This window comes from Metarhizium acridum (assembly GCF_019434415.1).
Source record: "Metarhizium acridum strain ARSEF 324 chromosome Unknown scaffold_389, whole genome shotgun sequence".
Lineage (NCBI taxonomy): Eukaryota > Fungi > Ascomycota > Sordariomycetes > Hypocreales > Clavicipitaceae > Metarhizium > Metarhizium acridum.
In genome coordinates this window covers 141475-167685 of record NW_027094032.1, presented here as the reverse complement: position 1 = coordinate 167685, position 26211 = coordinate 141475, and the positions used below count along the sequence as shown (strand labels likewise).

The following is a 26211-nucleotide window of genomic DNA, read 5'->3' as shown; positions in this document are numbered from 1 at the left end:
ACCCTAACCCTAACCCTAACCCTAACCCTAACCCTAACCCTAACCCTAACCCTAACCCTAACCCTAACCCTAACCCTAACCCTAACCCTAACCCTGACGCTTTATAGCTTCTAGTATAAATATAGCTCTTCCTTATAAATTAATTCTCTCTCCCTCTACTATAATAATAATTTTAAGAAGCGTAATATATTAATTAATACCCTTTTACGCTTTATAGCTTTTAGTATAAATATAGCTCTTTCTTATAAGTTAATTTATAATAATAATTTAAGAAAGCGCGACATATTAATTAATACTATTTAACGCTTTATAGCTTTTAGAATAAAGCTTAGCTTTTCCTTATAGGTTAATTCTCCCTCTCTTTATTATAATAATAAGATAATCTTAGAAAGTGTAACGTATTAGTTAATACCCTTTTCTTTTATATAAAGCGTATTAAGCCCCTTCTCCCCTTTATAATAAAGTATAACGGTTAATTAATTAATTAGATTAAGTTAAGGTATAAGCTAGCTACTTTCTCTTTCTTTTTCTCTTTCTCTTTCTCTTTCTTTTCTCTTCTCTTATAATTAAACTATAAGAAGAAGGGAAGGGAAGGTATAAGCTATTACCCACTTATACATTTATATAATAGACTTATACTTAATTATAGGACTTATAAATAACCCTTACTTTCCTCTTCTCTCTCCCTCTCTCCCTCTCTCTCTTCTCTCTCTTCTCTCTCTTAACTCTTAAAAGGCCCTTACCCTTAAGCTAGGTAACTCTTAATCTTAGCAGAAAAAAAAAAAAATTTTTACCGCTTACTTAATTAAGTAAGCTTATATAACTAATAGCTAGCGCGCCTTAATAGCTAGCGTAGTAGCTTAAGCGCCTGCCCTCACAGCACCACGGTAAAACCCTACTCACCGCCTAGAATCCAGCGCCAACTACCGCGAACCTCATGGTTAGGTATTTATTAAATTTATAAAATATTACTTTATAAGAGCTTTTAAAAGACTAAAACGTTTAAATATTATAAAGAAAAAAAAAAGAGAAAATTAAGCTAATAATATTAAAAACTTTAAAGTTAAGTAAAAAAATAAAAGAGCTAAAATTATAATTAAATAATTAATTTATAAATTAAAAGATTATATAATAGATTTACTTAATTATTATTACTTATTATTAACTTATAAAAGTAATTAACTTTACTTATTTAAAAAGAAGTTATATAATAATATTTATACTTATAAGTTAAAGAAAATTAAATAAACTATTTAATTATAATTATATTATTAATATAAGAGAATAAATATACGCTTAAGTCTTTAATTTAATAAGTTTTACCTTTATAATTAATTTATAAGATCTTTTATTAATATTTTATTAAGTTATTTAACTAACTTTATATAAGCTTATATTATATAATTAAATTATTTAAGTTATTTAATTACTTATTTATACTTATAATAAGCTATAGCTTATAATATATATAATTAAAATTATAAGTATTTTAAAAGTATTTAATTACTTTATTTAAATTAATTTATTACTTATTTAAAAATTTTATTAGCCTTAAAAAGTAAGTTATAAAAATTAAAAAGTAACTAGATTATAATACCACGTATAAAGTTACTAGTATATATATGTATCGCGTTTAGGCTAATAAAGTACTAGGCTGTAATAAGCGCTATATTAAATTTAAAACCACCTGTAATTCGGGTTATAAGGTCTCTAGCTTACTACAAATACAGGGGTTTTTAGTACTAGGCTTATTAGAAGCCCGCTATATAGCCTAACTAGTTAATAGCTAGCCTTATTATCTAGATTTCGGTTAACAACTATAAAACTACACTACTTTTATAGCTCTATCTATTCCACTTCGTGCGTTCGCCTAACTATAGCTCGGTTAATTATTATATGAAAAAACTATAAAAACTATAAAAACTATAAAAACTATAAAACTATAAAACTATACTACTTTTATAGCTCTAACTCTAGGGTTAGGGTACCTTAGCTATTACTCGCGGTCTTTATTACTTCTTTCACTTTCTCACTATATTTAAGTGCGTAGGGGTTTCGTTTTTAATGCAAATTTGCCTATCTAATCTATGCTAGTGCTTTTAGTACTATCTAGAAGTCCGTTCCTAGAAAAGAGTTTCATTAAGCGTCTAAGAGCCGTATTAGGCCATACTAAACTAATTGATACATATGACACCGTTACACCTGCGCATTCATAAGCCTCCCAAGGGTTATCGAATTTGTTTAGAAATGCAGTAGGTATAAACGCCTTATAGAAGTACGCTACCGGTGCCCTTGTTCCTGGTAGTGCAATAACATATACTCTCTCGCCTTTTCGTCGATCTTGCCCGATTTTTCGTTGGCTTTGCGCTAGTGCGATTAAAATACCCATGATATATGGATCTTCCTGTTCCATCGCCGGCCGAAGACGGTCTAACTTCTTTTTTATTTGCCAACCGACTGGGTTGTTCTTCTTAATCATCAGTTGCAAATCCCGCAGATTTTGAACTCCCATATGCCTTCGTCGAACAGTCCGTATCGTTTCCAAGTTGATATATGCCAACGTCCTAACCCCAGATTTCACTGTGAAAATGCCGTTCGTTCTCTGTCGATCCGCGTCTTTTCCACCGTAGGATAGTTGTACATTATTGCTCCTGTTACGACACAGAGGATTAGGGTTGCATTCTCTCAGTAAAATATAGGCTAGGGTTCGGGTTTAAATGCAACCTAGATTCCATTCGGGTTGAGGGTTACTAACAATGTTTTGACTAGTTTGCAGTGGTCCATGATTTTGACTATGGCGCTCTGTTGCTCTCTCTGGTCGCCCGCTTGCAGGTCCCCAATCGCCTGCAACATAGAGGCGCTATGTGGAAGGCTAACATTTGCATGTTTCTGAACGCCAGCTTCTAGACGTGGTGATATTTTTTTGACATCATCTGTCTCGCCTTTTGCCGTCGTTTTCTGTCCTCTAACTGCGAAGTCCGCGAAATGGATGTCCAGGATTCGTAAGTGTAGGTCCGTCCTCCAGGCACTCGTTCGCACGTACAACCTCTCTCCGTTTAACTGTCGCAACGCAGCGCACAACGAACCAGGCGCGGGTTGACCAATCGACCCATATGATGATGTCAATGTCGATGCATTGACTCCACGCTCCGTTCCAGCGGAGCAGCATGACGCGCTGTCCAGACAAGGTCGCTTGTGTCGAGGATCATCATCCAGATTGGCACACGCCTTGCGCTTCGAACCCGCGCTCCAAAATCCATCATCTCCCGCAAAGTTACCAGAGATCTCTTTTAAAACCCGCATCGGTCGCGGAAACAGGCGTTAATGAATCGCGTAGATGGATAATGTCGGCCGCAATCCGAGTTTGTTATGTTGATTGGAGGAGAGAATGTTAACACGTCCAGGTTCGATCCAAAGTCACAAAACATGGTAAGTTACACAATAGCTGACGTAATCGCAACTTGCGCCCCAAACGGCTGGTGCCTGAACGCTACCCCGCGTCTGATTCAATCCGCTTGAAGAACAAGAGCTTCGTGAACATGTCCCCGAGATCTTTGCATAACTCACCGAACTCTACAGCACACATGCATCGCGCCAATGTCACTAAAAACATACTCTGCTCAAACACCTGCGGATTTGAAAGAGCTCTCTTCTCGGCACGATGGTTTAACTGTTATTTTACAGCTAACCTCCAAACAATTGATGAGCTCTGCTAGCAATTGGACACGCCTCCACCTCCTCGTCTATAGACTAATAACCGGGTCAGAAACATCATTCTTGGAACCTTTTGAGGGTGACCACAACGATGCCTGTCCCATCTGCCAGCTCTCAAAAGAGTTGCCCACGCAACAAATTGATCTTCTCATGCTTCGAAGTCTCCTAGAGGACATCACACCTTCAGAGTTGCTGCAACCCGAAAGCAAATTATTGCAGAGCCCTTGGGGTTATCTTAAGGTTGCGCTCGCCCAAGCGTCTCATACAAGTGTGACTGATGCACCCAAGCCCCGCGAGGAACGCAAAAAGCCCCCAGTGGAGAAGTACGGCAGTTATACCAATTCCTGGACTGCTATCTTAGGCTCTTCCTCACCTTTAGGCCCATCATCCTCTGAATATGAGATGGAATTTGAGGACGTTGATGAAGACGAGAACGAAGCTCGTCAGAGCATACCAGAGGATATATCCGTTCATCTGGCAATTGCGATTATTCGCTGTGTGTTGCTCTGTCTAAAACAACCTGGTGAGCAAGAGGAAGTTCGCGCACGCGTAGAGCGAATAAAAGTCCAAGCCACAATTGCGGGATTTGACGGCATTATGTTCGAAGATGATGCCGGTATGTCTTTTTACTGCAGGCAAAACTACGGTTGGAAACTAGTGCATCCATTTATAACCATGGTTGAGGCGAAACGAGCATTCAAGTACATTCGTAAAGACACGCAGTCAGGTAGAAGCAGCCCCATGGTTTCAGACAACGTCTTAGCTCAGTATCTTGCTCAAGCCGTACTGGCATGGCAAGCAAATCCCAGCTTGCTTCATAAAGGGTTTGGTGCCACCGCCTTAGAACTGCTTTGGGTTACACATTCACTGCTAACAAGCTACAGCGTTTTTCTTATGGCCGTCGTCAACACCTTTGTACAATTCATCTACTTCACTTTTGGCTCTGACTATCGCGAATACATCGAAGCCACCACCGCTGAGGAGCAACTGCGTGTTGTGAATAATCCAGAGAAGGACACCTTTGTTTACATGGCCCGCACAAAATGGTACGACTTACGGATGAGCGAAGGGAGACGGTTAACAGCGTGCACTCTGCTGACACGATTACGACAAATTTTGCCAAAATTGCAAGCAACTCGAGAGGGTGCTATGCCGTCACCAAGGACACACACTCTGGAATCGGACAGTGACGATCTCATGTATTCGGATAATGACTTTAATGATGGTAATGATAGCAGTGAATAACGAACTAAGTGGATCTGAACATATACAATCTTTGTCTTTGCGTTTAAGCTATGATCACAAACCCACCGCAACAGCCTCAGCCTCGATATCACACATAATCTCATCCAGCTTGTGTTTCAAAGTCGTCAATGCTAGCGTATATCTACACGAGGATTAGTCTTCGCCCTTCCATTCTAGATAAAAGTCAATCCGCAGATCCAACACGATGTCGTCTTGAATATCTTTCCAATTCCCGCACTCCGTGACTGCAAATGAGAAATCCTCATCGAACAACCACCATTCATAAAGGCATGTATCTATGCCAAGGTTCATTTCGTTGAGAAAAGATGGCTCAAGCCAGTCGTATCCACCGTCCAGATATCTAAGCCTCGCTGGTCGGGATGTATCAAGCCCCTTCAGGCGCGTTAAATCTTCACAGACGTCCAGCACTAGTCGCTCTGCGAGGTCTTGGCCCAGTACTTTGCTGAAGCTGTACTCGCATGGCGAGCGTATCGACGCCGGTTATCAAGGGTTTAGCCCTAGCCCACTAATATACAGCTTGCCGAACTTCCCAAAGCGCTAACAAGCTCACTTTATGGTCTTCGTCGTCATTCAGAGCAATGTTTTCATGCGCATTCCCGCTTCGGCTCTAAATACCACGATGATCTCGATGGAGTCACTACCGAAGAACAAAAGGCATTCATTAACGAATTTCCTGACGAGACCTGCGTCCACCTACATTGCACAAAACGGTACAGCTTAGAGGGAGGCAAAGGAAGAAGGCGTGGAATGTGCCAGTACTTTCAGCTCCTGGATGGGTATTCCACCCAGGAACCCATCCGCTCGGCAAACCGTGTCCGGACGGTAGACAGTGATGATAGTGACGAAGCCATGTAACTGAACGGTTTTGACGCTTCAAATATAATGTGGGTCTGCGTTTCTGTTTCGTGTTTTAGAGCACTGGTGCCGCAGCTGCCGCAAAGCTGGAGTAGTGAGGTGTTTGAGCCACATAGCTCTCCTCTACAACTCTATCGACCAATTTATCAAACCAGGCAGATGCTTAAACTACGAAACTTCAAGGAGATGTTTAGTACGGGCGTCAGACACTGGAAATTTCTCCGCATATTGGGTTTTATCAGCACACTCCTTGACCAGCCAACCAGTCACTGGCCCGATGAATGCAGTCATTGGTGACCAGCCAACCAGTCACTGGCCCGATGAATGCAGTCATTGGTGAGCCATCAAACACGCAGGCAGTTTCTTTGTGAAATCCAGATCTCTGCATAGCGCGATTATCGCCTGCTCGCGGACATATACTCCGATAAAAACAGTAACATGCTGAACTTATAACTCAAAGAAATGTATAACAAGTTTGTTGTCTCATGAGAGCATTAAAATTGAAACCGCCACCCCCATATTTCTCTGATCCGCACATCCACATCCAAATGCTTACGAATAGCATCTGTCGAGAAGGACGCCATGTTACCACCATCAATCATTGCAGTTTGCTACCACTTGAAGTTTGGTAACCTCGTTACCACGCCTTGTATCAATGGTCAACGCTTGGGGAGAGGGAACAATTTCCGTAAGGAATACGTTTTGCACTGGCAGGATCCGCTTTTTGCGCAACGTCTGTTATTATGTGTTGGTTTCAGTGTTCAGTTGATTCAGTGGCTAGTAGATATTTGCGGATACTTTTATTACCATATACAGATTAAAGATGTGGGCTGTTCGGATTAGTCGTAACATGATAAGATACCTCGTTCTGACTTTGAAGGCACACATACAGTGACATACTTTTGTTTATAGTAACTGTGCAGGGAGTCAGGGACAGGGGACCAGATCCTACATGTAGGCTTTTAGGCGGCCGAGGCTGATAGGCAAGTAGGTCAGTGGAACACCCAGTCTGGACTCTGGACACATGCACCAGACTAGATGAATCATAAGAGCCACCACATACAGACCAAACACATCACTGGCATGGATTTCGGGACCTGGTCTGCCCTGATCACACTCCAAGGAACCAGAAATGTCCCCCTCCGGACTCCCGACAAACTTCTTTTTCCTCCTCCAAATCCAAGGCTTCCTTTCTCCATCATTTCTCAAACCGCCTTCCCATCATGGCGGACAATAGCCCCCAGCCTCCCTGCGAGGCGTCCCTGGCTCAAAGACTGCGTTCACGAAAGTTCATCGGCCAAGAAGCCGTCGACGCCATCCATGGGCGAAAGCTTCCTTTCCATCTGGGAAGACCCTTGGTGCAATATTGCATTGTTCGCGGTATTCGACATCACCTCGACTTTGCCCAGGGTGAGGCCAATACATTAAAGGGACTTTTGCCCATCTTCACAAAAGCCATCAACGCCAGACTCATCATGAGCAACCAAGTACCTGATATGCAGACGTCAGAAGACATGCCATACTGCATTTGGCACCCAGATGTACCCTCGGAGGATACTCTGCGCAAGCTTGCCGAGCGATATCCCGATTTTCAGTACCAGGTGGGAAGGGCGTGTGCCATTGCTGGCTATGCAGACCTCTACAAGTCTTTGCAGATTCTTCCCGAAGCGGCCATTGCGGAGGAGGCACGAGAATCTGGCAACCTGGAAATACATGAGTCAATAGTCAAAGAGGTCGTCAAATGGAAAGTATTCGACGACTATACCGGCACAATACTGGTGCCCACTCCATCTCGTCTCAATGCGGACACGGTAGTTTACAAGAGACTACACGCTTTCAGACAGGGCTTTAGAACGCCAGTGGGAAGAATTGAAGGCGAAGAGGGCGATCCCGAGCCTGATGATGAGCCCGACTCGGATGACGACAACTGGCTATTCTCAGACCACTTTACAGAGGGACCTTACGGCTACCACCCCCCTTCACCACAACGTAACGGGAGACATGGGTCTGGACGCACCTGATACTTGGCAGCAAATGCCCAAGTTTCGCAAGTCTATTCCACCTACCCCTTCACGGCCCGTCTCACAGGCGGTGCTGGATCTTCTGTGCAACCCGTTGCCTGCCGATCTGCCAGTATGCGACAAGGACGTCTTGATTGTCATGGCAGCCTATCGAGGTGACTTGGACCGATACTGCCGATTAAGGCGCCAATATATGGTTCCCAACGAGCTTGAAGCCATCGTACGGGGAATATGTGAGTACACCAGCCCAAAATCCTTGGTCTGCTCGCCTCTTAACAATGACATCTAGATCACAATAGTCAATTTGCAAAATGGTGGTCGACTCAACCACCTCTGGCCGAATCCGCATGCGCTCCTATCTCAGCGGCAATATGTGCTCGGTTTATCATGAATGACGACATTTCCTTTGCCCTTAAGCAAGCCAGCCACGACCTGCCGCAAGCCTGGTGCGTCGGTCCTCCCAACATGATTTTTTACCCGGATATTGCCCATCCAGAGACATATGAAGCTCTGGCACGAGCTATTCCGGCCATGAGGATGCCTGTGGCTCGGGCGGCCATATATGCGAACTACAGATCTGTTTTTGACTTGGTCATGACAGAGCTAAACCAGGACTTGACTGGTATCAGGCTGGATTACACCCTCTACGTCCAAGCACTTGCAAGTCCCGATCCATACTACCGCGAAACTCTTGAACGACTGGCTGAAGAGCAGGGCACGTCCGATACGTTGAAAACATGGTCGCCAAAACTGAAACCGTGGGAACAAATGTCTCTCAGGCAAGCCCGGACTGGGGACCAGTCAAATGTTCTGTATGATGATATCTATGCCTGGCGGGAGATTATTTCTACATCAGACGGCCAGTGTCACCACCATGCGATTTATGATGGGATACAATGCAACACGATTCAGCTTGAGAGATACCTTTCTCTACCCATGGAATGGCGACCAACAGAGAGGGACGTTGATGAGAGTACGAGAGAAAGGAGGTTGGACTATAAAGACTGGCCACCTCGCTCTGCTGAGTTGTTAAATACAAAGCGAGGCTCAGCTAAGAACTTGTAAGCGTCCAGGCGAGTATATTAACAACCAGCTAGGAGACTATGAACAAGTATCCGAGGATAAGGAGAAAAGGAACAAGAGAGCAAGAAAGGAGAGCTCGAAGAGCTCCTATGGGCTTGTGAGCTCGTTCCTGCTAATTTCGCTTGTTGCTGGGAGTAACTTTCAAGACAATCCATGTGGCCAGCCTCTCAAAATCCTGATATGAATGATTGTATGACATCAAGCAATGACGTCAAGTCTTCTTGTTCAATCAACAGAGGCGGTCTTATCCGACATAACTAGAAACGAGGTTGTAAGTAACGGCGAGAATGCAAGCCGAGTCACCATCGGGCTGAGCCCGTTACAGAACTAGGCTAGAAATTGGCTTGAGTAGTAAAGACGAATCTTCGCTATTACACATAGCAACGCGTATTTCGCGCTATTTGGCCTCTAATTATTGTCTTAGTTTCACCCTTAAGGAAGAAAAGTTGGCAACGGTCCGGGGTTAAGTTTCCTGACTGGCGCTAGCGCGGCTTGTAAATCTAAAAATTTTATATGCTAGGTAGCGAGTTTAGCGTCTACAATAAAACTAGAATTAGATAACGGCTTTTAATAAGATACTTTGGGGGCTATATAATTGGCATGTACAGACTTAATTCTTATTATTAGAGAAGATTCGGCGAGCTTAAGACTTTTAAGGTTATTATATTTGCCACGTAATTCTCTCTTTCTCTTCTTATTATTACTCTCTTATAATATTAAAAGCTATATTATAATAATATAATAATACGTAAGTTTTTACTATTATAAAGCTTCTTAAAACACTTATTAATATTAATAATAATAGTTTAATAAACTTATAAACTTCTTAACTTTTATAATAATTATAATACCTAATATAAGTAAGTTATTTAATATAATATTTAAGAATTAATATTAATAAGACTTTAAAGGTAAATTTACCTTAATTATTAATTAAAAAACCTTATATAAAAGAAAATCCTTAAGAAACCTTATAATTATAATTAAAGGGCTTGAAAAAACTAAAGTAATTATAAAAGTATAAAATAAAGCTATTAAAAATATAAAAAGAAGAAAAAAAAGAGAACGTTAAAGAAATCTACTATAACGTTAGCTAAAAAATAAATACTAGAAGCTAATTAATTCTTGTTTTTAAGGGAAAATATTTTTATTAAAATTAATTTAAAAATAAAGTCTTTATAAGAAAAAGAAATTATTTTATATAATTTTATTATTTATTAACCTGCCTAGTATTAGACGGTTTATTAAAGTAGTTAACAACTAAAAATAATAATATATAACGTAATAACTCGCTTAAACTTGCTTATATAGTGTGTAGTAGTATTTATACTTATAAGTTAAAGGAAGTTAAATGGTGTATTTAATTGTAGCTACGTTATTAATATAAGAGAATAGGCACACGTATAAGTCTTTAATTTAATAAGTTTCGCTTTTATAATTAAGTTTATAAGATCTTTTATTAATATTTTATTAAGTTATTTAATTAGCCTTATATAAGCTTATATTATATAATTAAATTATTTAAGTTATTTAATTACTTATTCGCACTTATAATAGGCTATAACCTATAATACGTGTAATTAGAATTATAAGCATTTTAAAAGTATTTAATTACTTTATTTAAATTAGTTTATTACTTATTTAAGAACCTTATTATTTCTAAGAGGTAAGTTACAAGAATTAAAAAGTAACTAGATCGCAATACCGCGTATAGAGTTACTAGTGTGTGTGTGTATCGAGTTTAGGCAAACAAAATAGTGGGTTGTTAGTAATTACGAAAAAAACCCACTAAAATCGCGTATTAACCTATAACGCGTCTATTATAATAATATACATTTTATCTTTAAAATATAATTATTACCACTATAATACCTTAAGTAACTTAAAATAAGAATTAAAGTCCTTATAAGAGAGGTAAGATTTATAAAATATACTCTTTAAGTATTTCTATTAATCGTATTATTAAAGAGAAGAAGATTTTTATTAATAGCGTATATAATATTATAAAATAATACGAGTAATAAATTAAGGGTTAAGATTTACTACGCTTTAAATAGCTTTTAAAGCTTATAAATTATAAAAAAAGATATATTATATAAATTATTAGTTAAAACCCTTTTATTTAAAACTAAGATCTTCTTTATTAAGCTAATCTATTATATAATATTATAACTTTAACGCGTTATCTTAAATTAATAGGTATTTAATATAAGCGCGTACTTTAATAATTAAAATTAACACTAAAAGATATAAAAAGACGCCTAAGATTTACTTTATATAACGCGCACACGGAGTCACCTGTGAAGAGGGACTAAATCGGGTCTACTTGTATTCTAAAACGAGGTACGAATCCCTATCGATTTTAATCCGAATTCTATGAGTATTATCACGTGAGAAACAAGTATAAATTAAGGCTAAAACCCTTAATAAATAAAGTATAAAAGAATTAATTTAAATATTAGATAATTTAAATAAGTTTTAGTCTTATATTATTAAAAGACCTAAGAATAGAGTTCTTTTCTAATTCCTTACCTAATCGTTCTATATTCTAGGTTTATTCTAACACTTTATAATATTATTAAAAGTTAATTATATAATAATACTAAGTTTTTTTTTTTAATAAAGTCTTAATTATAACTTCTAATAATTAAAAGGTATAATAGTATTTTTTAAGGTATATAAGCTATAATAGCCCTTTAAAGAATCTATAATAACTTTAAAATTAATTTATTTTAAAATAAGAGACTTAACTAAAATAAAGTATAATTAAAGCCGTATAAAATATTATATAGTAGCATTTATACTTACAAGTTAAAGGAAGTTAAATAGTGCATTTAATCGTGTAACGACTGTTGCACGGAAGGTCCAATAGGAGTCTTCGACGTGTAACGCTAGGTTCCCAAGGGATAAACTAGGTCGTAGTTTATGTTGGCAGAGCCACTAGGGCAGTCAATCTGAGCAGTTGGGTGTTACGTTGGTAATAGGTCGTAGACCGTAACCAAGTGATCAGAGTCAAAGAGTTGTAAGCGAAGCTTAGTCAATGTAATGATCTGTGTGTTGAAAGCTAAGGAGCTAGAGTCTATCTATGAAGCGAATTTGGGGGTCCCTATATACTACGGTGTTCACCCATTGTTCACTGAAGTCCTGGTGAACTATGGTTACATGCGTGCTACTGGTTCGTCTAGAGTTCACTGAACAGTCAGTGAACTCTTCCTCATTGGCGGCCCGTCCCGACCATTAATCCGTCACCCGCTGTGCCCTGAGCCACTGGGTGGCTCATGCAACCGGCCCATCCTGCGGCCTACGCTGCAGCCTGTGACTGGGTCGTAACACGATGTCCCCTCTCCCATGGTCTTGTCCTCAAGACCCAAGCCTGGTTTCATAAATAGTCCTGTCGCCCTTTCTTCCGTTGGTCGTAAGTTCTCTGCTTCCCCGTAATGTCCTTCTTTCATCATGTCTAACCGTGTGGAAAAACCTAAGAAATCCCGTTCTACCACTAACCGCGCTGCCACCGCCGCCTTCATTCGTGAGCAGGGTTTTGAAGTGTCGCCCTGTAGTCGTTGCTTCGAAAAGAAGGGTCCTTGTTGGGTTGTGGGAAGCATCGGTCGTTGTGCGCTTTGTTATTCCCTGGGTCGTTCTTGTGACAGTTCTCGCGCTCCCATGGCGAATTGTACGTGCGGGGTTTGTCTGTCGTGACGTGTCTTTGGCTGACGTATTCCTAGTAAACCGTATCACCGAGGAGCTTCGTCGGCTTGAGAAGGAGGAGGAGTTAACGGAGGAGCTTTTAATCGAAAGGCGTCGTAAGGCTCAGTTGGAGATAGATGAGGCCTTGAATCGTCTGATGCGCCTTCGGCGTATGCGTCGTCATTTGCGTGAAAAGGGTCTGGAGATGGCCCGTCGTGATTTCGCTTCTCTGGAGGAAATGGAGGATGCGGATCGGAAGAAGGAGGAGGAGGAGGCTCGAAAGCGTGAGCTGGAGCAGGTTCAACAGCAAGAGTCTGAGGCTGTTCGTGATGCTCAAAACTGGGGTGCCTTTGATGTTGTAGACTGGGGCGCGTTGCTTAGCGCTGAGTCGCAAGCTGCTGGTGGTACTGTCTCAACAGTGCCTGGCAATTCTTCAAATTAGTCATAGGCTCCCATGTGTTTTCCTCGTTTCCGTAATTCTTCCATTTAATGAGATATTGGCGCGTTTTGTTCTTTGTTCTCATGTCTAGGATCCGTTCCACTTCGTACTCTGTTTCGTCCATGACTTCGATGTCTTCTTCTGCTGGTGCATTGTTTGGTGCTTCTTCAAGGAGTGAAATGTGTACTATAGGATGATTCCTCATAGTCTTTGGTAATGAAAGTTCGTAGTTGTTCGTCGATATTCGTTTTTTGATAGCGAATGGTCCTAGTTTCTTGTAATCCAATTTGTCGCTTGGTCGCGTTGTTTTGATGTTTCGTCGGAGTAGGTAGACCATGTCTCCCCCCCCAAAGATTGGTCCCTTCAATCTTTTCCGATTATGATATTGTGCCATTCTTTTTCGTACGAATTCCAATTCGCGTCGCATTTCTTCATGCAATTTTTTCAGTTCATCTGCTTGCAACATTGCTCGTTCTGCTTGCGGTCCTTCGCGCTGTGTTCGGAATACTTCGGGATTAAATCCGTAATTGGCGTAGGCTGGTGTCTGCTTTGTCGATTCCGATATCGAGCTATTGTAAGCCAATTGCGCTGTAGGTAACCATTTTACCCAATCATCCTGCTGATAATTGATGTAGCATCGCAGATACTGTTCAAGCGTCTGGTTCAACCTTTCTGTTTGTCCATCTGTCTGTGGATGATATGCAGTGCTTAACTTGTGGTTTGTCCCAAGTTGTGCCATAAGTGCTTGCCAAAACTTAGAGGTAAATGTACTTCCTCTATCCGATATGATTTCCTCTGGCAGCCCATGATTGCTTGCTATTGTTCGTAAGAACACATATGCAAGTTCTTCTGCATTGCTTGCTTCTCTGTACGGTAGAAAGTATCCGTACTTTGTGAGTCTGTCCGTGACCACGAATATGCTGTCATATTCCACATTGGTCATTGGTTCTCTTGACATTGGTAGCTTCGTGATATGATCGAAAGCTATCGATTCCCATGGTCGTGTTGGTACTGGTAATGGTTGTAATTCTCCGTATGGCTTATGTCGAGAAGCCTTACTCTTTCCGCATTGTATGCATTCGTTGACAACCTTTTCGACCATTTTCTTGATTCCTGAGAAATCGTATTGTCGTCGTATCTTGTCCAGTGTTTTGCGGATTCCTTGGTGTCCGTAAACTGGGTGTTCATGCATTTCTTTGATGCATTCTTCTTGTAGTTCTGGAGGTATCCAGGTCTTTCCATGGTACTTTGGGATAGTTCCGGGTTCTGTGAGACATTCTTCTGGCGTGTCTGCAAACCTGACCTTTCTCCTTGCCCATTGTTGGATTTTCTTGTATACTGGGTCTCCGTCTTGTACCTTTAGTATGGCATTCAGTTGTCTCTGCTGAAAATTGCCATTTTTATTGATCTCAAGGAGTTGTCCTGTTGCTGTAGGTACTCCTGTATCGTAGTCGCTTCTTCGACTTAGAGCGTCTGCTCGTCCGTTTTCGGATCCTTTTCGATGGATGATTTCATAGTCGAATTCTGAAAGATATTCGGCCCATCGGATTTGTCGTCCGTTCAACTGTTGCGTCGTCGCAAAATGAGAGATATTTTTATGATCGGTATACACCTTGACTTTGTGTTTGCTTCCCATAAGGTAGTGCCTAAATTCCTTAAAAGCATTGATGATTGCTAGGAATTCCTTGTCGTAGATGGGGTAGTTTAGTTCTGCTCCGTGAAGTTTCTTTGAGTAGAACGCAATAGGGTGCAGTTTTCCGTCATCGTCTCTTTGTCCAACTTGTGCTCCTAGAGCAAAGTCTGATGAATCGGTTTCTAATTCCGTTTCTCTTTCTGGGTCAAAGGTTTTCAAAACAGGTTCGGATGTGATGAGTTCTTTGATCTTGTCAAAGGCACATTGCGCCTCATCGTTCCAATTCCACTGCTTATCCTTCTTGGTGAGTTCATCCAAGGGTGCTGCGATTTCGCCGTAGCTTTTGATGAATCTTCTGTAATAATTCGCAAAGCCTCTAAAGCTTTGTATGTCCTTGACATTCTTCGGTGTTGGCCAGTTTCTTACTGCCTCGATTTTTGTTTTTTCCATTCGTATCTCGTTTGGTCGTATTGTGTGTCCTAGGAAGTCTACTTCCTGTGTATGGAACTTGCTTTTTGCTGGTTCAACTAATAGTTTTGCGTCTTGTAGCGCTTGCAGTACCTTGTGTACGTGCGTCTTGTGGTCTTCTAGGGTTTTCGAGAAGATGAGTATATCATCCAGATATACTACCACAAAGTTGTCCAAATATTCTCGTAGTACGCTGTTAATCATTCGTTGGAATGTTGCTGGTGCGTTGGTAAGCCCAAATGGCATTACCAAGTATTCGAATAGTCCAAACTTCGTTCTGAAGGCTGTTTTCCATTCATGGCCTTTCTTTATTCGAATCAAATTGTATGCTCCTTTTAGATCTAGAGCGGTGAACCAATTCATTCCGTGCAGTCGATCTCGTAATTCGGAGATAAGCGGCAACGGTGTTCGATCCTTCATGGTAATCGCGTTCAATCGTCGATAGTCCACTACTAACCGCAATTTCCCGTTTTTCTTTGGAACAAACATGACTGGGTATCCAGCTTCTGATGTGGATGCTCTGATGTAGCCTTTCGCTAACATCTCGTCGATGTATTCTCGTAGCGTTTCGAGTTCTTTTGCGTTCAAGTTGTAAATCTTATGAAATGTTGTCGACTTTCCATCTATCAATTCGATTTGATGGTCCCATTGACTGTGTTCTGGTAATCCGGTTTCCAATTCTTCTGCGAATAGCTTTTCGTATTTCCGGTATTCCTTAGGGATATTTTTGAGTCTTTCTTCTTTCGTTATTGAGCTTTTGTCGTTTCTATCGTTTTTGTTCTTTTCTCCTTCGAGCTTCTTATTTGTGTTTGCGAGGTCTTTCCGTAAGGCGGCAATAACCTTTCGGATCTTGGCTCTTGTCTTCTTATTATTTATTGTTGTTCGTATTCCGGTTTGTAGCGCCGTCGGGGTCGTTACGGTGGATCCAATCGTTCGTTTCTTTGTATTCGTTGTTTCTGTATTGTTCTTTTGTTGTCGTTGGTCCTTGGATAACTTGCTTGAAGGTTCTTTTTCTTCAGAACTCTGTTCGTGAGCTAAGTTATGACGAAATTTCGTTCTTTCTTCCGAAATCTGCTGATTCTGTTGGCCTGAAGTCTCGTTCCACTTCAGTTGGCCTGTCCTCCAGTTGATCAGTGGGTTACTCTCCCATAACCATGGGTACCCTAACACTAGGTCGTGTTCCGATACGTCCATAACATCGAGTTGAATCACTTCTGAATGATCTTGAATCTGTACTTTGAGATGATCAGTCTCTCTGTTAATGATCCCGTCATTATAATCAAAAGGTTTTCCTTCGATATCAGTTAACTCGTATGGTGCCTCTTTGTGTTTCCACGGTAGTTGGTAACGATTCACAACTCTGGGTGAGATATAGTTGCCCATCGCGCCACTGTCCACAAGTATGCGAACGCGATGTCCCATGACTTCGGCGTCTAATACCATCTTATCGCTTCGTCCGTTCTGGGTTGCGTTGAGGGTCATTAGCGTCTTTCTTTTCATGCCAGCCTGTAGCCCTTTTACAGATGGCGTGCCTCGTTTTTTGAGTTTTCCGGAATAGATTCTTCTGCAATCTGTCGTTTCATTTCCTGGTACCATTCCGTAGGTCCAGTTCCATTCTGTGGGTGTTTAAAGCAAAACCCATCGTTAAACATTTGACATAGGCGGTTGTAAATTTGATCTTTCATTTCTCCATGCTTCTCGCATCTTGGGTTGTCGCAGTTTACCGCATATTTCTTGTTGCATCTGGGGTTGAACTTCTGTTCGTTGTACCACTTATCCAGCCTTTGCTCATTGTGGTATGTTGATTCTGTGATTCCCCTGGGGTCTTTGTGTTCGAGTATGTCTAATGCTCGTTGTGCCCGTTTGTATGCTGCTGGTGTGCCACATTGCCACTTGTGCCATTCCCTGGCCTTATCTACCATATGTTCTGAACAATTGGGTAGTGGGCATACCATGTGGTCTTTCGTTTCACATCGAGGTGACTTGAGTAACAACTCTCTTCTGTGTGTTGGGATTTTTCCCTCATACACATACTGATGCCATTGTTTGTTCTTCGTATACACGTGCAGTTGGCATGTGTCTGATTCACATACATCCGTAGGGTCTGTATGAGCTCGGCATTTGATGGGTGTGTTTGAATCGGGTTCCAAGATCATAGTTTGGTCATCGTTGATTATCTTCACTCTCCATTCTAGGAGTTCCCATCGGAAGTATGGTGCTTTGATCGGATATCCTCTCATTCGGATCGGGAATGCATCCAGTCGTGCCTTGGTTGTAAAATGTGCCTGACACATCATAAATGTGCATGATGCCCATGCTAATCGTGTATGGTCCTTATGTCTTGGTGAGAGTCTGGGGTCGTCCCCTTCTTCCCTCTCTGGGTACCATAGTGTCGGGTTTCTTAACATTGTGGTGGTGTCTACCGCAATGATAGGGATTGCGAAATGTTTTCCTGTTGGTGCGGGAAAATATCGTTGTACAGCTTGTTCTTGTGTGGCTGTTAGCCTTGCAGGCGTTTCTTCCTCGCTTTGTTCGTCTTCGGACGCTTCTGGAGTATCTAGGATTGCGCAGTTGTCGTCGACGCTCATTTCCTTTACTCTATCTTCTGGTTCATCGAGGGTGGTGAGGATTTGTGCGTCCTGTTCCTCCCTATATTGTTGTTCCCTTCGAATCTTCCTTGCTTCTGCTTGTTGTCGCACCCAATCGAGGATTTCTTGGTGCGAGTCTTCGTTCAAATATTCTGGCGATTTTGGTTCGAAAATCTCCTTTCGTCCTGTCATCGCAAGGGTTCTTTTTTCCACTGATTGTTCGTCCAGGTCTTCTTGTACCGCTTGTCGCGCTGCTTGAATTCCTGCGCGTATTTCCTCAAGCTCCGGCGTTGGTATCCTTTGTAGCTTTTCGTGTCCTGGTTTTCGTGGTGGTGGTGTCGTGATTCCCAATGCCCGGTTTATCTGTCTTTGCGTTTTCTTCGGCTTCTTGGGTTCTTTCGGAAACCATCCGGTTCCTTGTTTGCTACTGAGGTGGGTATAGCAGTTGTTATCGTAGCAGAAGGTCCAGCTTAGGTTTTTGTGCTCTACCTCTGGTTCGTAGATTTCGATCTTCTGTTGGTTAGTAGCATTGAGCTGTTTCTTACCTCCTTCTGGTACTGGCTTCCATTCTTTCTTGGGTTTCTTGCATTTGTTGGCGAAATGTCCTGGTTTTCCGCAATTATAACACTTCTTTTCCTTTTTGTCATCTTTTTTGGTAGCGTCAAGCTCCATTCGTCCAGGATTAAGAGTGTGACCATAGGCAATAGGTTCGTCCCGCTTCCTGCGTTGATTGGCTTGGTAACTCTTTCCTTTAGTAGGGTTCCAGGTTCCTTTACCCTGTTTTTTCTGTATGCGTCGCTGATACTGTCTGTCGTCGATCCGTACCGTCATAGCGATGTAGTCCGATAAATTGTCTGGCCTGTTCTCTCTATAGAGTTCATCTTTAACTTCTTCCTTGAGTCCCTTATAGAATGCTGACATAAGAGGTTCGTCCTCCCAGTCAAGCTGAGATGCGAGTTGTCTGAAGCGAGCGGCATAATCGGATGCCGATCCTTTCTGCTTGAGTCCGTCGATATGGTACTCGGCAGCTCTAGCTTCATCAACTGTTCCAAAGGCTTTCTTGATGGCTTTTTCGAACTCATCGTAACTTTCGAAAATGGTGTTGGTTTCGTTTTCGCGGTCGTCTTTTTCCTTGTTAAGGTAGTCCCTCATGATGGGTTCAAACCATGCTAGTGCTATTCCCGTCATACATCCTCCTGCGTGAAGTACCTTGGCAGAGGATTCTTCCATTTTGTTTGGGAATTGTCGGTGGTAAGCCCTGAGTTGAGTGAGGAATCCTTGAAGTGCACCCGGGGATCCGTCGTACGGTCCCGGCGCCCTGGGTCTGAGGATTTCTCCCAAGTCCTTTTTAATTGTGGCAGCAGCCGTGGCTTGTTCCTGTCGTTCTTCTTCCATCTGTTGAACCCGTTCGCGGAGGCGTATGATCTCAGCGAGCATCTCGTGAGCAGAGATGGTTGGTGGCCCCTCCCGAGTTTCGTTCGATCCAGATGCGGTAGTAGCCTCGCGTGGTGCCATGTTTGACAGTTATCAGATATTGCTCAGAGTGACGCAGTAGTAGTCTGAACAAGAGCTTTCAACGTGTAACGACTGTTGCACGGAAGGTCCAATAGGAGTCTTCGACGTGTAACGCTAGGTTCCCAAGGGATAAACTAGGTCGTAGTTTATGTTGGCAGAGCCACTAGGGCAGTCAATCTGAGCAGTTGGGTGTTACGTTGGTAATAGGTCGTAGACCGTAACCAAGTGATCAGAGTCAAAGAGTTGTAAGCGAAGCTTAGTCAATGTAATGATCTGTGTGTTGAAAGCTAAGGAGCTAGAGTCTATCTATGAAGCGAATTTGGGGGTCCCTATATACTACGGTGTTCACCCATTGTTCACTGAAGTCCTGGTGAACTATGGTTACATGCGTGCTACTGGTTCGTCTAGAGTTCACTGAACAGTCAGTGAACTCTTCCTCATTGGCGGCCCGTCCCGACCATTAATCCGTCACCCGCTGTGCCCTGAGCCACTGGGTGGCTCATGCAACCGGCCCATCCTGCGGCCTACGCTGCAGCCTGTGACTGGGTCGTAACAAATCGTAGTTATATTATTAGTATAAGAGAATAAGCACGCGCTTAAGTCTTTAATTTAATAAGTTTCGCTTTTATAATTAATTTTATAAGATCTTTTATTAATATTTTATTAAGTCTTTTAATTAGCCTTATATAAGCTTATATTACGTAATTAAATTATTTAAGTTATTTAATTACTTACTTATACTTATAATAGGTTATAGCTTATAATACGTGTAATTAAAATTATTAGTATTTTAAAAGCATTTAATTACTTTATTTAAATTAATTTATTACTTATTTAAGAATCTTATTATTCTTAAGAAGTAAGTTATAGAAATTAAAAAGTAACTAGATTACGATACCACGTATAAAGTTATAGGTGTGTGTGTGTATCGCGTTTAGGCTAATAAAATATACTAATTACTAATATTTTAAGGTGTATTTAACGCGTTTAATCGCTTATTATTATATACTTTTTCTAGTAATAATAACTTATCTTAATGTAATATAACTTCTTAAATAATACTTAATACCTTATAATTCAAGCTACCTATAATTTTAAAGCCTAAAAATACCTTTATATAAGATAATACTTTTATATATTTAAGTTAATTAATATAAAATTAATTACGTAATTAAGCTATAAAAAATAGGGTTAAATTAATAAAGTAATTATTATATTTACTTAACCTTAACCCTATTAAAAACCTTTAAAAATTACTAAAATAAAAAATAATTAAGTATTACTTTAAGCTAGTAAATATAAGAAATAATATTACCTTATTTTTAAGGCTTAAAATAGCTGCTATAAAGGCCTAAAAAGATTTTAATTAAAAGCTATTATAAAAGCTAATTAATATAATACCCTATTAAATTAAAGCTATTATACACGTAAATAGCTAATATATTAAGTATTAATTATATTAATTAATATAAAATTAATTAAATTTTCTATTATTTATATAAAAATATAATTATTATTTAATTAGCTAAGAAATCGCGGTTTAAATATTTGCCTTGTAACGCGGGTACATAGAGTCTATTTTAGGTTTTTCGGAATTACCGTTACCCATTGTACATAGTTCTAGCTAATGTCCAGACCACGCCGAGAGGAGGGTGTTAGGCTGAGTTAGCGGATATAGCGGCACGGTAATTTTTCCGTATCGGGCGACCTGCCTAGGTGGAACCGACGGACAGATAAGGGTTTGGTTAGACGAGAATTGTGTTAACCAAGTTTTAAAGGTAGAGCCAAGTACCCCTAGAGGAGATATTTCTACGATCGACCGTGTTTGGAGTCAGTTGGCACTATACGGAGTCCACGTCTTGTCACACTAGACCCAACAAGGTGAATAGTTATCTGCAACCGTGAATATTTTTTGGCCCCCCGGTTCGGGATAAGCATCTCCGACCGAAGAGGGTACAAGGTTCCAGACAGATTTTATCTGGAGGCACTTTTTCCTTTTCGGGTTTTCTACTCACGTGAAAGATACAGAACCGTAATAATACTCACGAATCGCCCCTGAGTAGTGAAGCCGATGCCTTGCGCCTGAGGCTGACGGAGGTAACAGTAGATTATCAAGCCCGGTTTCCAGGCTGCGGCTATATTTTCAGTTCTTAAGTCCTTGAATTCTTTTCTTCTCTTTTCACTGGATCGATTCTTAAAGTAGTTGGCGTCTAATAATATACCTCTATCGTCGCGGAGTCCTCTGGCGAGATAATCAGGTACCACCCACTCATTTGCCATCCTTCTAACGTACACTAACACACTATGGACCACTGCTCTAATAACTACCTCTCATCCCCAGACAGGATGAAACTCTTCACAAGAGCTCTCGCGCTTTCTGCTGCACCACTCTTGGTTCAACTAGCTCTATTCCCTATGACGCTCTGCCTAGTGGTGTTAGCCTAGTTCCCCATGACAGCGTCCCTCACCCCATGCTTGATTCCCAAGCAGCAGTGGATGCGTACCTCGAGGAATGGACCGCTGCTAACGATCGGACTCCCGCCTCTGCAGAGAGAAAATGTCCTCCTCTATGCACAGAATTTGGCTCGGACCCCAAGAATTGGCATCTCTATTCGGAGGTGGCTGAGCTGCAGCAGTGTAATGAGACGTTGGTCTTTGACTTTGCAGTAGACCAGGAGCTGGATAGTAAACATAACAAGGGAATGTTTAGGGCGTGTGTGGCAGATTATGGCCCTGCCCCAGCAACCAGGAGGGCAGGTCTATCTACAGCAGGGTGTTCTGTCGTCTACCCGTCCAAAATCAAAGCCACCGTCGAATTAGGATGGGCGGGCTCCTCTAGTTCATCGGATGCTTCCCGAGCCGCCGTTATCGCCGGCAGTCAAATTTCACGACACATCAAGTCCAGGATAAGCACGTGTGCCAACAACACAATCAGCTTCGGGTCTTCCGGCAGAACCCTGGTCGGTTTGCATGCCGGATCCCAGGTCCTCTCGCAGGGCGTTGCGGAAAACGTCCTCGACGAATTCGCTTCCCATGCTGAAAAGAATGGCCTCTCTGACAAAACCGTCTTCCAACTCTGCGCGAGCAGAGACCGCGGCGCTGATTTTGCCATTGGCATCGCCGTCAGCCTTTCTGGCGACGTCTCCTTTATTCAGAGTACAGTCAAGGCGTGGAACAACGGCGCGTGTGCCCCTGATGTGGGCAGCACCGAGAAATGGGCCGATTTCACTCTGCAAGTCCCGAATGTAACAAGTGTCCACGGTCTCTCTCGACGAAGTCCACCCCCAGCAAACAGCGATGGCACTTGCGCCACGAAACGCGTCGATGCTGGCGACTCTTGCGCCGCGCTCGCAGCAAAGTGTGGTATTTCTCCTGCAGACTTTACGATGATCAACTCGGGTGATGACTTCTGTGCCACCCTCATCCCGGGATAGCATGTCTGCTGCAGCCGTGGTACCCTCCCCGACTTTACGCCCAAGCCCGAGCCAGACGGCTCTTGCCATGTGTATAATGTCTATGACGACGATAGCTGCTCTTCCATCGCGGCGGCGAACAGCCTGACGGTGGACAAGTTGGAGTCGTTTAATAAGTATACGTGGGGCTGGAACGGGTGCAAAATGCTCTGGTCGGGGATAAACATTTGTTTGAGTGAAGGGAGTCCTCCTATGCCGGCGCCCGTGTCGAACGCTGTTTGCGGACCGACGGTGCCGGGGACGAAGAAGCCTTCAGGCGGCAAGAATCTTACGGATCTGAATCCTTGTCTTCTGAAGGTTTGCTGTAATATCTGGGGCCAGTGTGGCATTAGTTCTGTGAGTGTAGCGTCTCCGATGACATGGTAAGACGAGTAAAATGCTGATCTGATCGTCTCTCTTTTCGCCCATAAGGACTTTTGTGTTGCAACAAAGTCGGAAACCGGTGCTCCGGGGACTGCCAAGCCGGGTACCAACGGCTGTAAGTTGAGTGCTAGTTTGAATACGGCAATGGGATACTGATGAAGTCATCAGGTATTCAAAACTGTGGTAGCGACATCATTCAATCCAGCCCACCCAAAGAGACCGTTCGCATCGGCTACTTTAGCTCTTGGAATGCCAACCGCGAGTGTGGCGTGCATGAGATTGATACCAAGGCATATACGCATATTCACTTTGCCTTTGCTAACGTCACGTCCGACTTTAAAGTTGACATTAGTGGCGTCCCTGATGAATTTGAGCGCTTCAAGAAACTCACTGGTGTGAAGAAAATCATATCCTTTGGAGGCTGGGATTTTAGCACCAACGCGGGCACGTTTCGAATCATTCGCGAGGCAGTAAAGCCAGCTAATCGGAATACATTTCGGGACAATGTGGTCAATTTTGTAAACGACCATGGCTTGGATGGTTTTGATTTGGATTGGGAGTATCCTGGTGTACGTCCTGAATAACTCGTGGGCTGGAGAAGAGGAAAGATGACTAACACTGCGCAGGCCCCTGATATTCCTGGAGTTCCTCCTTCCGGCAATCCCCAAGAAGGCTTAAACTACTACAAGTTTCTTTCCATTGCCAATTCGGCACTTGGCAGCGGCAAGTCAGTCTCATTTGCTGCGCCAGCGTCCTACTGGTACCTCAAGGCCTTTCCTATTGAGCTAATGGCCAAGTCCCTGGACTATGTTGTCTACATGACGTACGATCTTCACGGCCAGTGGGATTATAACAACAAGTGGGCGAGCTCCGGCTGTCCTGATGGCAACTGTCTTCGATCCCATGTGAATCTCACGGAAACTATCTTGTCCCTGTCCATGATTACCAAGGCCGGCATTCCCTCCAACAAGGTGGCCGTGGGCATCACCAGTTATGGGAGATCATTCCACATGGCTCATGCTGGCTGTGACGGGCCGGACTGCAAATTTACCGGATCCGCCACGCACTCGGATGCCAAGGTCGGAATGTGCACAAATACTGGCGGTTACATTGCAGACGCCGAGATCAAGGACATTATCAATCTATACCCTGAGAACATCAAGCAGTGGATAGACACATCTAACTCCAACATCCTTGTCTACAATGACGTCGAATGGGTAGCTTACATGGACAAGGACATCAAAGACTACCGCAAAAAGGTCTACGACGTCTTTCACTTTGCCGGCACCTCGGACTGGGCCCTGGACCTCCAAGAGTTCCAGGAAACAAAGGATGTCATCCCTTACGAACCCCCTCGTGAGATGGGCATCTGCAACCAAGCTTACGACACCATCCAGGCCATAAAAGCCGACATGGATAATATCCCCTGGAACTGCAAGCACCAATACATCGTCTCGGCCCGCCAAAAACAACTCACCGCCGCTCTGAAGCAATACAACGATATATTCAACGACGGGTACTCACACAAGTACGAAACTTTTGCCAAAGCCACCAAACAATCCTATGAAAACACCCTCGGCAACTTTTACCTCTACGAAACGGACACCTACTTTGACTGTGTCCAATCCACCTCAGTGACACAGGCGACATCAAACGGTGCAGTTTCCACAACATCTCCATCGCCTGCCCGCCCAAACACCCCTACGACCAAGCATTCAACATCTACCTCCTCCCCAAAGACGACAACAAAATCCTCAACCACCTCGACAAGGACTTTGGTGTCTCCCCGGACGCCGTCTACGCTGAAGATTGGCACTACGGCCCCTGTCTCCCCGAGCAGGATAAAATCTGCTCGTGCTCCAAATGGGGCCACCTCATCGGTCGCAAAGCCATCAAGCCAGATTGGAAGCTTCCCGATCCCAGGAAATATGTCGAACAGGCCTTGGCAAACATTACCATAATAAACGACTTCCTCGAAGAGGCCACCACGGCAATGGACATGGGCATCTTCATCGACTCGGCTACCGACACTGTCGATGCGACTGCTCTGCCTGTCCTCATGATTGTTGCCGCCGTTGACTCCATGGAACAAATCAAAGAAGCGGGAGAAAAGATTGAAGAAGAAGAACGGAAGAATATCATTCTGCTCGCGCTGACTGCAGTGTTCTTTGTGATTCCAGGACTTGGTGAAGCGCTGGGTGCCGTTTCAGGCATAGCAGCTATTGCGCGCCTGGCAACCATTATTGCCGAGGCAGGCGGTGCTGGTCTTGGAGTATATAATATTGTTAATGATCCAAAGAGTGCGCCGTTGGAAATTTTCAGCATGTTAATGGGAGGGTTGGCTGTCAAGGGCGCGGCGAGAGGGTGGATTGGTGAGGCGGCTGGCATGAGAAGGGCCATGGATGCGACGCATGTGAAGGGAATGGGTAGGATTTTGAGTGATGGGTTGGGAGATGTTGCTTCTGTTTTGAAGTACTGTAAGAAGACGTAATGAGGAGAGGTGTTGGGCAAAAATGCACTGCAGGGGCTAGACCTCAGTGGACGCGCACCTCTCTAGAGCACCTTGGGCTGATCCAAATCGAAAGACCTGGCGGGAATATTCGTGGAAGAACTGCGCAAGAACCCAGGCGGATCTATGAGCGAAGGCTAGCATGGCCGAGCTTGCGTAAAAGGTCCTACCGTGGGGGTCACGGTAGGCGTGGCTACCTCGTATAGTTGGGGAATGCAGAGGCTGATGGGAACCGGAACCGCTATACTGACAATTAATACAATGAATGGCTGAGGGCAGCAAGGCCTCGGAAAAATCAGGTGAAGCCGGTAGGCGGAAGCTGGTTGTGAAGGAAGATGGGGAGACGGAAAAATCAAAGGTATTAGAAGTTTGGGTGGCTGGGAAACCTAGAATAAGAAGGACATGAACCCTTTTGAAGGATTAGAAAGAACAGTTATGAATGAATATAAAGGAAATTGGAACATATCTTAATAACCATAGCTAATACACATTTCAAAACCGACAAGAGGAGTAGTAGGGGTCGTCTGGCTTGAACTGGGTGCTCTTTTACAGCTATTACGTATGACTATAGGTTTGCCCACTATTGAGTATATACTAAAT

General features: G+C 42.7%; 6 protein-coding genes across 6 annotated transcripts; 5 read left to right on the top strand and 1 right to left on the bottom strand.

Annotated features, from left to right (window-relative positions):
- Positions 1-2049: 2049 nt before the first annotated feature.
- On the bottom strand, positions 2050-3369 carry J3458_016505 (uncharacterized protein). The gene is made up of 2 exons (XM_066120980.1): positions 2756-3369; positions 2050-2651 (listed from the first exon to the last, which is right to left on the bottom strand). Exons 1-2 carry the CDS (start codon positions 3301-3303, stop codon positions 2081-2083), a joined length of 1119 nt encoding a protein of 372 aa, XP_065974041.1. The 5' UTR covers positions 3304-3369; the 3' UTR covers positions 2050-2080.
- A 178-nt stretch (positions 3370-3547) lies between these two features.
- J3458_016504 (uncharacterized protein) lies at positions 3548-5025 on the top strand. Its single transcript, XM_066120979.1, has 2 exons — positions 3548-4538; positions 4599-5025. Exons 1-2 carry the CDS (start codon positions 3598-3600, stop codon positions 4957-4959), a joined length of 1302 nt encoding a protein of 433 aa, XP_065974040.1. The 5' UTR covers positions 3548-3597; the 3' UTR covers positions 4960-5025.
- A 2033-nt stretch (positions 5026-7058) lies between these two features.
- J3458_016503 (uncharacterized protein) lies at positions 7059-7856 on the top strand (the record flags this gene model as incomplete). Its single annotated transcript, XM_007813297.2, has 1 exon — positions 7059-7856. The coding sequence occupies one exon, from the start codon at positions 7059-7061 to the stop codon at positions 7854-7856; it is 798 nt and encodes a 265-aa protein (XP_007811488.2).
- A 13-nt stretch (positions 7857-7869) lies between these two features.
- Positions 7870-8921, top strand: J3458_016502 (uncharacterized protein; the record flags this gene model as incomplete). Its single annotated transcript, XM_007813295.2, has 2 exons — positions 7870-8089; positions 8146-8921. The coding sequence occupies 2 exons, from the start codon at positions 7870-7872 to the stop codon at positions 8919-8921; spliced, it is 996 nt and encodes a 331-aa protein (XP_007811486.2).
- Positions 8922-21346: 12425 nt separating this feature from the next.
- Positions 21347-22700, top strand: J3458_016501 (uncharacterized protein; the record flags this gene model as incomplete). The annotated part of the gene is made up of 1 exon (XM_066120978.1): positions 21347-22700. The coding sequence occupies exon 1, from the start codon at positions 21738-21740 to the stop codon at positions 22698-22700; it is 963 nt and encodes a 320-aa protein (XP_065974039.1). The 5' UTR covers positions 21347-21737.
- Positions 22701-23257: 557 nt separating this feature from the next.
- On the top strand, positions 23258-25593 carry J3458_016500 (uncharacterized protein; the record flags this gene model as incomplete). The annotated part of the gene is made up of 3 exons (XM_007813294.2): positions 23258-23671; positions 23729-24630; positions 24738-25593. The coding sequence occupies 3 exons, from the start codon at positions 23258-23260 to the stop codon at positions 25591-25593; spliced, it is 2172 nt and encodes a 723-aa protein (XP_007811485.2).
- Between the last annotated feature and the right edge of the window lie 618 nt (positions 25594-26211).

Excerpts from the sequence above, each read along its gene's own strand:
- J3458_016505 (XM_066120980.1), bottom strand. The coding sequence starts at position 3,303 with ATGCGGGTTTTAAAAGAGATCTCTGGTAACTTTGCGGGAGATGATGGA. Across the intron at positions 2,652-2,755 it reads TGCAAACTAGTCAAAACATT|GAGCAATAATGTACAACTAT; the intron begins GTTAGTAACCCT and ends GTGTCGTAACAG.
- J3458_016504 (XM_066120979.1), top strand. The coding sequence starts at position 3,598 with ATGTCACTAAAAACATACTCTGCTCAAACACCTGCGGATTTGAAAGAG. Across the intron at positions 4,539-4,598 it reads CCCAGCTTGCTTCATAAAGG|CGTTTTTCTTATGGCCGTCG; the intron begins GTTTGGTGCCAC and ends AACAAGCTACAG.